At 38.8% G+C, this 12,064-nt stretch overlaps 2 gene segments (V, D, J or C); both read left to right on the top strand.

Moving 5' to 3' along the window:
• Positions 1–3,596: 3,596 nt before the first annotated feature.
• Positions 3,597–4,186, top strand: LOC121398994. The segment is given in 2 exon segments: positions 3,597–3,777; positions 3,900–4,186. Coding segments are annotated over 2 exon segments (336 nt in total).
• Positions 4,187–6,819: 2,633 nt separating this feature from the next.
• LOC121399452 lies at positions 6,820–7,527 on the top strand. The segment is given in 2 exon segments: positions 6,820–7,090; positions 7,183–7,527. Coding segments are annotated over 2 exon segments (351 nt in total).
• Positions 7,528–12,064: the final 4,537 nt, after the last annotated feature.

The raw sequence follows: 12,064 nt of genomic DNA, 5'->3' as shown, positions 1-12,064 counted from the left end.
TAAAGAAGACCGCTGGTTTGAATGAGGCGTGAAAGAGGCGATTCATGTCAAGGTGGAGAGACCATCTCTGAACAGAGGCGGGGGCCTTCGACACCACCTGTCTGCTACATACAATGCTGTTCTAACATCTGTACCCCGGCGGATTCAGAACACTTCACACATCCATTCATGCAACTCTCACAAGTAACACCTGTATCTAGGAGTTGCATGACACATTGGATAATCCTATCACAGTAACTAGACAGAATCAACAACCCTGTGAGTTTCTTCAGATGTCACCTCTTTGAAGAGATACAATGTGCCATTGTAAATGGATTAGTGGAAGAGTTTATATGCCGAGAACTTCCCACACCAGTCAGTTGAACTGAAGAAGCTGCTCGGATGAGTAGTGAAACGTCTTCATTGATTACTCAGCAAGTCCAGTTGTTTTTAGATTGACCTATACTAGATAAACCAATAAATATTTTCACAGCAACAGAACCACAGCACTCTCTAAATGATGTACTGCTCCTCTTGCAGTATATACAGAAGTGATATTTGCTATAGAGATATAAGTAACAATATCCACAAGATGGCTCCAACACCTAAATAACTGTCACATAATTCACTTTGCCTTAGAAGTAAGTGACTGAAAATCCTGCATGTTTTGTGGTGATAGGAAGCTTTGTTAAATAGATAATATATAAAATAATCATTAGGGATCACAGTTCTTTATGGGGCAGATTTATCAAGGGTCGAAGTGAAATCAAAGGAATTTTCGAAGTTAAAAAATTTGAAATTCAAAGTAATTTTTGGATAATTCGACCATCGTATAGGCTACTACAACTTCGATCTTCGATTCAAAGTAAAATCGTTCAACTATTCGACCATTCGATAATCGAAGTACTGTCTCTTTAAAAAAAACTTTGACTTCAATACTTCGCCAACTTAAACTTGCCTTCCAGGGCATATTTCTAAGTTTTTTGTATATGAAGGAAAATCGTATGATAAAATCGTTCGAATCGTACGATTTGAAGTAAGATTGGAGTACGATCATAATACGATCGTACGATGCAAAAAATTCCTACGAAATCGACTTTGAATTTTGTAGTATTCAATTCAATGTCAAATTTCGAAGTATTTTCCACTTCAAAATGTGACCCTTGATAAATCTGCCCCTATGCGTAGGGAACGTTAAGCATGATGTAACAGATTCAGCAGTATTCTGGCAAATGTCTCTTCAGTGTCTAATCTCACCATATGCTGTTCTAGGTCTAAACACAAAAACACAGAGTGGTCCCCTGAGCACTTTTGCAATTTTTTGTACTTTTAAGTGTTTTTTTTTTCTATAATAGCAATATTGGATAGATTTGTACTCCTATGCAGGCTCAGATTAACTGATCTTTTTGAAGGCCCAGACTGTCAGCAATCTGTGTCTATGCTAGAGTTGAAAACATATGGAACACACAGCCTGCATGGCTAATTCATTTAGATCTTTGTAATTTCGAAAAACGGTCCGCACACACCAATATTGTAGTCGGGGATTGTGCCCCTTTTATTAATGCCACCAACAATCAATAATCGATTAATCAATTGATTATTGATTGTTGGTGGCATTAATAAAAGGGGCACAATCCCTGACTGCAATATTGGTGTGTGCGGACCGTTTTTCGAAATTACAAAGCAGTAAGGTGACCTGGCAAGGTCAACGGAAGACCAGCACCACTACGCAGAATAAGTGGAAGGAGGTGTGCGGTAATATAAAATTTCATTAATTCATTTAGATGCCATTTAGATGCATGATGCATTGCTGCATATCAGTCAGTTCAGTCTGCATGTATTGCTCTATATATATATATATATATATATATATATATATATATATATATATATATATATATATATATATATAGAGCAATACATGCAGACTGAACTGACTGATATGCAGCAATGCATCATGCATCTAAATGGCATCTAAATGAATTAATGAAATTTTATATTACCGCACACCTCCTTCCACTTATTCTGCGTAGTGGTGCTGGTCTTCAGATTGTAATAACCTATATATAAATAGAGCAATACATTGCTATATATATATATATATATATATATAGCAATGTATTGCTCTATTTATATATAGGTTATTACAATCTGAATTATTTTTTTCTTTCAGGATTAAAGGGGTTGTTCACCTTCCAACGCTTTTTTCAGTTCAGTTGTTTTCAGAAATACAGTTAAATGCTTTTTTTTCCCAATTACTTTCTATTTTCTTTGTGTGATTGTTTTTCTAATATTGAAGTGTAAAGTTTCATTTTTCACCTTCTAAAGCAGCTCTGGGAGGGGGGTCCCCTGTTCTAAATTGATACATTTCTTATCTTTGTCCCTGAGCAGAATCTCTGGGTTTCATTACAGGCAGTTGTTAGAATTGATACAATAGTTACTAATACTCCAGAGATGCTGCTGATAAATGTATCAACTAAATGTTGTAAAACTGTAACAGTTTAGAATCTGCATCTGAATTACTGAGCTGCCTTAAACACCAGAGACAGGGACATTACATTTTAAACTTAGAGTTTGGAAAAACGGTAAAAAAAAAGATGGAAGGTGATTGAAAAAAGTCTTTATTTCTGGTGAACAATCTGAAAACAACTGAACTGAAAAAAAGTGTTTGGAAGGTGAACAGTCCCTTAACAATTTAGTAACTGGTGGTGGATAAATATAACCTGGCAAGTTATAACTCTTCAGCTTTCTATAAAACTTGGTGTTTGTTTCAGAATTCTGCTCAGTTCATGCTGTGCTTCATTTTCTATAGGGTATCCCACTGTTCTTATACCTCCTACTAGCGATTACATTTTTTTTTCCAGGCATGGATTCGCAGCAAAATATCTGCACTTCACCATTTGCAAATTTTTTTCACGAAATTGCCGCAGTAATTGGCTGCAAAAAAATTTGCTGTGACAAAAAGTCACGTAGACAAAAAAGTCGCCAGAAAAAAAATCACCCATTGACTTTAATGCATTTGGAGCGAGATAAAAAAAATGCGAAGAAATGCCCATGCATTTGGACAAAAAACAAAAATGCCAATTAACTTTAATACATATTTGGAGTGTGAAAAAAAGTTGCTTGTGTAAAAAAAATTGTCTCGCGTGAAAGATTCTTGTTGCCAAATGACTTTAATGCTTTTCACTATTTTCGCTAATTTTTTTAGCAGTCCCACAAACTTTTCAGCAAAAAAAAAAAAAAGGGACAGATTCTCTTATGACTGCTTTCTACCATTTTTGGGCTGTATCCTCATCTCTTTCTCACATGCCGTTACTTATCAACGTTTGGTGTGTTATATCCAGTAATAAGGCACAAAGAAATGGCCCTTGCAGATGGAACTTTAATTTTCAGCTAAACAATAGATTTAAATGAAGTGCATGGGAGATGGCCATTCTGTAATTTGGAGCTTTCTGGATAACAGATCCCATGCCTATACTTAACATATATATTGCATAGCCTTCTAGTGCTCCCACAGCCACCTTTTTTTACACCTGTCAATCACAAATGCTATTTTTGCTTTTAAGTGGTCTTAGAATGAGTGGAGTCCTGAATGGAGAAAAAACAGTGCAGCACATTTTCAACTTAATTTCAACTTATTTCTCCTTACAGAGTGCAATCTACTAGGTCACGTGACAGTTGAATATGATGAGAGAGGAAACAGCTTATATGGGCTCATTACAAGGGCTACACTCACTGCTCACGGTGACATGATGACTTCTACTGCTCCCCTCCTCTTGGCTTTAGCTTTTCTGTTTGGTGAGTGACTGAGTTTTCCCCCAAAAATGTTTTTTTATTCACACCTCTGTGCTAATCAATATATACAGTTTATACTGTATTTATTTAACTGATTTCCACTTTTTCCAACATTTGTATTCCAGGCAGGAGTTATGGGCAGTCTGCTACCCAACCTGAATCTCACCGTTCTGTGCTCCAGGGGGAAGCTGTGCAGCTCAACTGTACATATAAAATAGCAGCTGGTACTCCATATCTTTACTGGTATGTCCAGTATCAACATGAAGCTCCAGAAATGTTGACCTATAATTACGCAAAGGAAGGAAAGCGAGGATTTACTGCTAAAGTAGAAAACTCTGATACCTACAATCTGCATAAAGAAGCAGCAGAACTGACTGACTCCGGGGTATATTTCTGTGCAGTGACACAGTGACTCAAGAAGTGCTCATACCTGCAACATAACTTCTGATTTAATCTATCATTCAATTCTTATGTAAAGCTGGAAAAATAGTCAAGTAGTTGCCTAGTTGCCTTTTACTATGTTTAATTTAATTAACGAGTACCTTTCTTTAAAGTCGACTTTACATTTTCCACCAGTGAGCACAATCCAGAAACATGATGGCAATTAGTAAACCATAAAAATCTGCAAATCCAAGCCCTATTTACACGAGGCTACTGTACCAATGAATATCTTTGTCACATTTTACAAGATTGCAGCCTAAAGAAAATGTTGACTTATTTGTACATGGTTTTTCCAAAAGAAAATGCTCAATTTCCTTTTCTACAGTATATGAGAAAAATGAAATATGGTCTGTCTTAGTTTGTCTGCATCTCAGCAATAAAGTTGACACTATTCCAAAAAAAAATATATCCACTGTAGTTAGGCACCTTCTAGTCCACTTCTCAGAGAAAATAGCCAGTTCACTGGAACAGGGTGTCATGAGTTTCACCTGGAACAACAAAAGACTCATGGTCTGGTTTGAGATTATGACTAAACCAAAGGCAGTAGGTGGCTTGGAAGTGCCCAAAGTTAGATACTATTTGGCAGCAAAACTGACCGAAATTATAGCAGGGGCAACGCCAACTGGGCGCCCTAGGCAACCAGACTCCTCCTAATGCAAACGTGCGCTCGCATGCACTTTAGCAGAGGAGGGAGGCAGGGGAGCGAGGAGAGAGTAACAGGGGGGAGGGGAGAGAGTGACAGAGGGGAGAGCGACAGAAGTTAGGAGAAAGGGTCAGACAACCCACTGGGGCTGCTGTCTCTGACTAATGCTCCCCGTCTGCCCCTACTGCTAAACTGCACCCAAAGCTTGGTTTCCCTGCATTAGTGAGCACAGTATACCAAACATAATCTCCTCTCCCCAGGATACCGCTAACATTACAATCTTTACACTACAATATGAGTTTGCACAACTTCACATAACCCTCCTGCTGTTGTAGTGACCATAATAAGCTTGTCAGGCTCCAGTGTTTAGTCTCCCCAGCAGTCTCTTAATCAGGTCTGGTCTGGAATGAATATGGGCCCTGGCATTTCAGGTACACAGAGGCCCAATAAGCCCACACAGAGGCCCAAACTGCCCCCACCAGCCCACTAAATACGGACTTTCTCTGGCACCTTATAGCAGCCCCTCTGGCATTTGCCAGAACCCACAGGTTGCCAGTCTAGGCCTGCTCTTAATAATCTAGTTTTACTGCTACATAATAGCTGTCGATATGTAAATAAGTCACTCCAGAGACTAGGGACTCACACACAGTTAGGATATGATGTCAGGAAAAGATGTAGTTCACTTTCTTATCGTCAGAGCAGGTAGAAACATCCCACCCACATGCCACATTTTTCATATTTTGAAAAATGTCAGGAGTTTTCTTCTTTATGTTTTCATATTATCTATTATTAACTTAATATGGATGTTTTTCCTGAATGCGCTATTACTTTATAGTTTCTGTATCTTTATACAGTATAATTGTTAAAGTTTGCATTGTATTAATTTATGTTAAATGAATGCCAAACGCTTGATCCAGGGAATGTTTCTGATCGCCATTGAGGTCAGGAAGGAATTTTTTCCCTCTTGAAGCATAATTGGCACTGGCTTCTGGCTGGGTTTTTTTGCCTTCCTCTGGATCAAAACTGTCAGAGTACTGCACATGTAAATTTAGAAGAGGGAGAAAGGAGGTTTTCTCCTGTAATAGCGTAGTGGATTTATTGACACAGGCGCTACTATTGCTTGTGTTAGGTGACAGCCTGGTTGGATTTCCAATCACCGAGACACTGCAGATTCAGGTCCACCAGCAGGGCTGCTGAACTTCTCTCATGCTGGTGGCAGAGCATAGAGGCAATATCTTGTTAAATTCTGGCTTTAGAATATTTCCTCAGGTTAAGATGGTAATGTCCTATTTATTTGATAAAATTTGAATAAATGCCGTGGCCAATTTATACCCATCTCTGTCTCCTGGTTTCATTGATGGGGTTCAGTGGGATGGCTCAAGGCGAAGGGTCAAATTGTTTTTGTCCCCTTGTCATGTATAGTCAGAGGCACTGCGCCAATAATGCGAGTTGCATCAGGCGGCAGCGCCCCACTAGATACCAGGGGTGGAAAAAATGCATCTCCTGGTACTTTAATTCTCGGTTTTCAAACTGGAAATTCGACTCTTCTAGCACAAAGAGCGCAATTATGGTCTCTAAGTTAGCATCCTGGCCCTCTCCGCCACCCTCATGGACCCCCCGGACCCCCTCCGGCACAAAAAGGTGAGCGCACGGGGGAGGGGCAACAACAGCAAGCTGCCTCAGGTGATGGAGGGGCCAGGATTGCCCCTGTGTTTAGTATGATGTGTAGGCCTTAGTAGCAGTCTCTTATCACATAAAGTCTTAATCACATAGTTAGCTGTAGTTTAAATACTACATATCTTCCATTTCATTACTATGGCAGCTTTGACAAAGCAGTAAAAAAGCTTGTGAGTGAGCAGAGCCTACTCATGGGTGATTTTCCCCAAACAGATTAATCTGATATATGTGGCTCAGTAAAGCAGTTGAGTGACCCACTAGCGGATGGAGTTCAGCAGCACAGTCTTGTTGCAAAATTCTAAACTCACTCTAAGGAAAATACTGTTTTTCTCATGCTATTACTGTATGATATGCCCCAGACGTGCCCCTAGGCAACGTACCGCACAGTTCAGATTTTGCAGTCATCAAACTTTGCTACAGATTGTAGTTTGACAGTTCTACATCCTGAGAGAGGAAACAGCTTATATGGGCTGAGTACAGAGGCTGTGCTTACTGCTCACTGTGACATGATGACTTCTACTGCTCCTCTCCTCTTGGCTTTAGCTTCTCTGCTTGGTGAGTGATTGTGTTTATGCCTAAATGACCTATTGTTTATATCCATACTTTGAATTTTGTATTTTATACTCTCTGTACCTTCTGCATTGCAGATTGGGGCTATGGACAGAAGATTCAGCAGTCCCGCACACATTTCTCTGTCCTAGAGGGACAATACCTGCAACTAAACTGCACATATACTGGTGCTGCTTTCAATTTTTTTTGGTATGTCCAGTATCCTAAGAGAGGTCTGGAATTGCTGGTATCTACTTTGGGACAAAGGACAAACAGAGGATTTAGAGTGAACGAGCAGAAGAAAGATTCTTTATTCTATCTCAGTAAAGGAAAAACCAAAGTGACTGACTCTGCCGTGTATTTCTGTGCTGCAACGACACAGTTCCACAGTCACACCTGACATCTGTCTCATAACTCCCCTGTATACTGATATATTGGTGGAATCTGTTAATCTCTCTCTTAAACTAAAAAAGCTTAATAAAGTACAATTACTGTGCCTGGAACAAAACTGGAAAAACATAATACACAAATGTAAATTACAGATATGAAGGGATGGGACTGGAAGTACATTTCCAGAGCTATTTTAAATTATACAGTATTTAATTAGAACCCTAAAATACTATAATTGTAATATAATGCAGGAAAATTAGGAGAAGACCATGTCCCTACTGTGAGTCCTGCCTAGAATTGGACATGCCTTGGACAAGGAAGGAGATTCCTATTTGGACTAGGAGAGTTATGAGTATTTCTTAGATTTTAATGTTGGGGACCTTCTTTAATAAGGGATTAGTCAGTGTAATGTTAACCCCTTAGTAAAGCATTTCCCCAGACAACATTTGTATCATTATCATTATATCATCTCATCAATATGCCTTTTAAACATTATAATGTAATATATATATATATATATATATATATATATATATATATATATATATATATATATACAGGGCCGGAAGTAGGGGTAGGCAGAGTAGGCACGTGCCTAGGGCGCAAAGCTGAGGGGGCGCTAGGCACGTACCTGCTCTGTCGCCTACCCCGTGTCCGGTCCCGTCTCTCCCCGACTGCCACTGGTGGCTTGCGCTTCTGCGCATGCACGAACACATTTTGCTCATGCGCGCTGGAGCGAAATTTCGCGCATGCGTGCTGGCAAAAAAATTTGCGCATGCGCAGTCAAGCGTGCACAGAGCCGGCGCCGTGGCCCGCCAGGTTGCCTAGAGCGCCTGGCAGGGTTGACCCGGCTCTGTATATATACATATATATATATATATATATATATATATAATTTTTTTTTCAATTAAGATTTATAATAACCTTCCCAAAGAATAACTGTCTTAAGAGGGAAATGATTCTCCATATGTGTACCGATGAATGTTATGCATCATACCACTTGACAGCAGCGATAAGCTTATGTAAAACTCTGAAAATGATTTGTGCTAGCAATGGTATCAATCTAATTGATTTGTATGTAACTAAACTGTATGTTTAGGTCTGACATAATTTCTTTTCTTCTACTACTACTCTCAGCTAAGTGAGAATATACCCTACAGCTTCATGGCTTCACCTTCAGATGTCATTTGCACTGAAACCTACAGCTCCACAGCTGCATAAAAAAGTACAACTCCCATCATCTCACTGCAGTTTAACTGTTTGCTGAGCAAACTGGATAATACAGTCAAAAGCTAGGGAGACACAGGTTCTAAATCCCTGAATTATTTCAAATTGTTACCACTATATTTGATGAGCAGAGTATTTTTCTCTATAATAATAAAACAGTACCTTGTACTCAATCCAAGCTTATATATAATTTATCCTTATTGGAAGCAAACCCAGCCTATTGGGTTTATTTAATGTTTACATGATTTTTTATTAGACTGACGGTATGAAGATCCAAATTACGAAAAGATCCGTTATCCAGAAAATCTCAGGTCCCAAGCATTCTGGATAACAGGTCCCATACCTGTACCACAATAGCCAATCTTTTAAAATTATAGGGAACAAAATGTTGGACATCACTTCAAATACACCAAACTAAACATACATTTCTATCCTTTAGGAGCTCAAGCCTTATGCACTCAAAATTGTCTAAAATTAACTTTAAGGGGGGGGTATTTAGTAAAACTCAACTTTTTCTCACTTAAAAAAATTCAACCAACTTCCAAACCCGGATCCCCTTAATTTACCAATAAAACTTCTTGGTACTGGAAAAAGTCGCAACAAAATCATGTGTCAATTCAAATTGTGCGTCTTTTTTGAAATGTTACTAGATTTTATTGAATTGTTGCCTCAACAACTTGAATTTATTGGTTTATCAAGTGAAAACCAGTATCAAACAGTCAGAAACTATTAAGACTCCTGAAGGTATAAGACATGTTCCAATTGTCTGCCATTAACTTCTACAAGATTTCGACAGGTTTTAGCTGGAGTATTTTCATAATCTGATTTTTAGCAGCTTCAGGGCATAACAAATATAAAGAAATTCTATTTTTTTTCCTCTAAAAATTCAAATTTTTCCCCTTTAAAAACTCGACAGAAGAAGTTTAATAAATAGGCCCCCTAATATAATGTATTTTATCTGCAATCTGCAAAGGCAAGTCTTCCATGTAAAAGTAAGGTGGAATCTAATTTTTTTTTGTTATAGTGAAGAGTTCTCTAACCCTAAATTAAAGTGATACTGACACTAAAAATTTTCTTTTCAAAATATTATTCTACATTAAAAGTTACATATAAGTTATGGGTAGGAGTAATAGGAAGTAATGAATGGATATTTTTATTGTTTTAGCCCAGGGATGTCCAAACTTTTTGCAACGAGGGCCAGATTTAGTGAGGTGATAATGTGTGAGGGCCGACCATTCAGCCTGACATCCATTCCGATGTAGCTAGCTTGTGATCAGGATCATTCACTCCTGGAGATGGACGTGTACACAGCGTTTAGGAAGTGGATAAGTGGAGTCTGTTTAGACTTATTCTCTGCGCCTCATTTAATTAAGAAATACGTAGCCGTAGCCGTAATATTTGGGCACATTAGAGAGCGGCGCATCACTACTTGCCAGTACGTGTCTATTGCTAACACCTTCAGCACACAGGCAGCAGTATAGACCAAGTTATAAGCTGCTATAAGATGCCATAGAAAGTCAGTATTTAGTGGGCTGGTGGGGGCTGTTTGGGCCTCTATGTGGGCTGATTGGGCCTCTGTGTACCTGAACTGCCAGGGCCTATTTTAATTCTCAGTCCAGACCTGCTGCTAAGGCTACACAATTCCTGATTGCACAGTGCTGGGGGGCCACATTATTATTAATTTCATGATGGAGGCTGAGGGCCGGTGTAAATTTGAAAACAGGCTGCAAATGGCCCCCGGGCCTGATTTTGGACATGCCTGTTTTAGCCAATGTCTCACAGACAAAATTGCAATGAAACTCCCTTGAATCAGCAGCCATCACATTTCATTATATCTTTAGGGAAAAAAATTGAATGTTGTTAGAGAAATTGGAAATCACTTCAAATACACCAAAATAAATATGTATCCTTTAGGAAATCAAGCCCTATGCTTTCAAAGTTACCTAAAAAGGAACTACGGTACCATATTTTATCAATTTTATCAATTACTAAACTAGTTTAATCAAACCTTTAAATGTTTAGAGAACCTTAAGTACAACATATAATCTACAACTTCTTTTTCATAAGCAATCATGAGGGTCAGCCCAACAGTTTTAGTACCCTGCTATACATATATAGCTTTTAGGCAAAGACAACTGTTTGTTCTCAGTTCTCTTCAGAGTAGACTGGATCACGTGATTGTTCTATATGCTGAGAGAGGAAACAGCTTATATGGGCTGAGTACAGGGGCTACACTCACTGCTCACTGTGACATGATGACTTCTACTGCTTCTCTCCTCTTGGCTTTAGCTTTTCTGTTTGGTGAGGCATTTGCTCTGAATTCATGATTTTACTCCTTGCTTCTATGAATTTGTATAATAATTCCCTTCCGATTGTCATATTGCAGCCAGGAGTTATGGGCAAACTGCTCAACAACCTCTCAGCCAGCAGTTAGTTCTCCAGGGGATGGAAGTACAGCTGAATTGCACTTATTCCAGTGCTCTTTATCTTTACTGGTATGTTCAGTATCCAAATAAACCTCTGGAGTTGCTGGTCTCTAACTATGGAGACAAGTTTAAGAATGCATTCACTTCTAAAGAAGACAAAGCTGACTCTACCTACAATCTACATAAAGAAGCAGCAGAACTGAGTGATTCCGGGATGTATTTCTGTGCAGTGAGTGACACAGTGACACAGACAGAGCTCATACCTGCCACATAACTAACCCAATATGTTCTAATTGTGCCAACTTGTGTATTTTATATAAAGCAATAAAATAAATCATGTAATTCTTAGACATTACAGTAACTATGGCAAGTGTCAGATTTTACCTCTGCCAAAAAAATGTACAATTGCCCCAGATTGTGTCAAATATTACTGAGGTACTCATTTATGCAGTTGGTGCCTTTTATCAAAATATGTACTGTACATGAACAATACTGATTATAATTTTTTTGAAATATCATCATACTGCTTTATTTATCAAACCCCTTGATGCAAGCACCAGAGTACTGAGCAGCACAAAATCATACCCTTTAGTTACAGAGAAATAATGTCTGTGTTAGCCTAGTCTGCAACTTGTTTAATAAGGGTTGCAAGAATTAGATGGCTTCAACGTTACTCGCACATATTGGCAAACCTTATCTTGAGTGCCTAAATAATGTGCAAGCTAGGGGCTGTCCAAGGGAGACACCCAGGCTTACAGTGTCGGACTGGCCCACCGGGATACCAGGAAAACTCCCGGTGGGCCCAGGTGTCAGTAGGCCTCTTGCTCTAACCATTTAACCTATTTCATGGTCATTCTCTATTTCTTTATGGGGGAAATGCTTATTAATGGAAGAATATAGTAAGTAAATATAAAAGACTAGGAGAATAAAGAGGTTG

The sequence above is a fragment of the Xenopus laevis genome, chromosome 1S (genome assembly GCF_017654675.1).
Source record: "Xenopus laevis strain J_2021 chromosome 1S, Xenopus_laevis_v10.1, whole genome shotgun sequence".
Classification (NCBI taxonomy): Eukaryota; Metazoa; Chordata; class Amphibia; order Anura; family Pipidae; genus Xenopus; species Xenopus laevis.
Note: the sequence above shows the minus strand (reverse complement) of the source record. Positions and strands in the feature narration are given on the sequence as shown.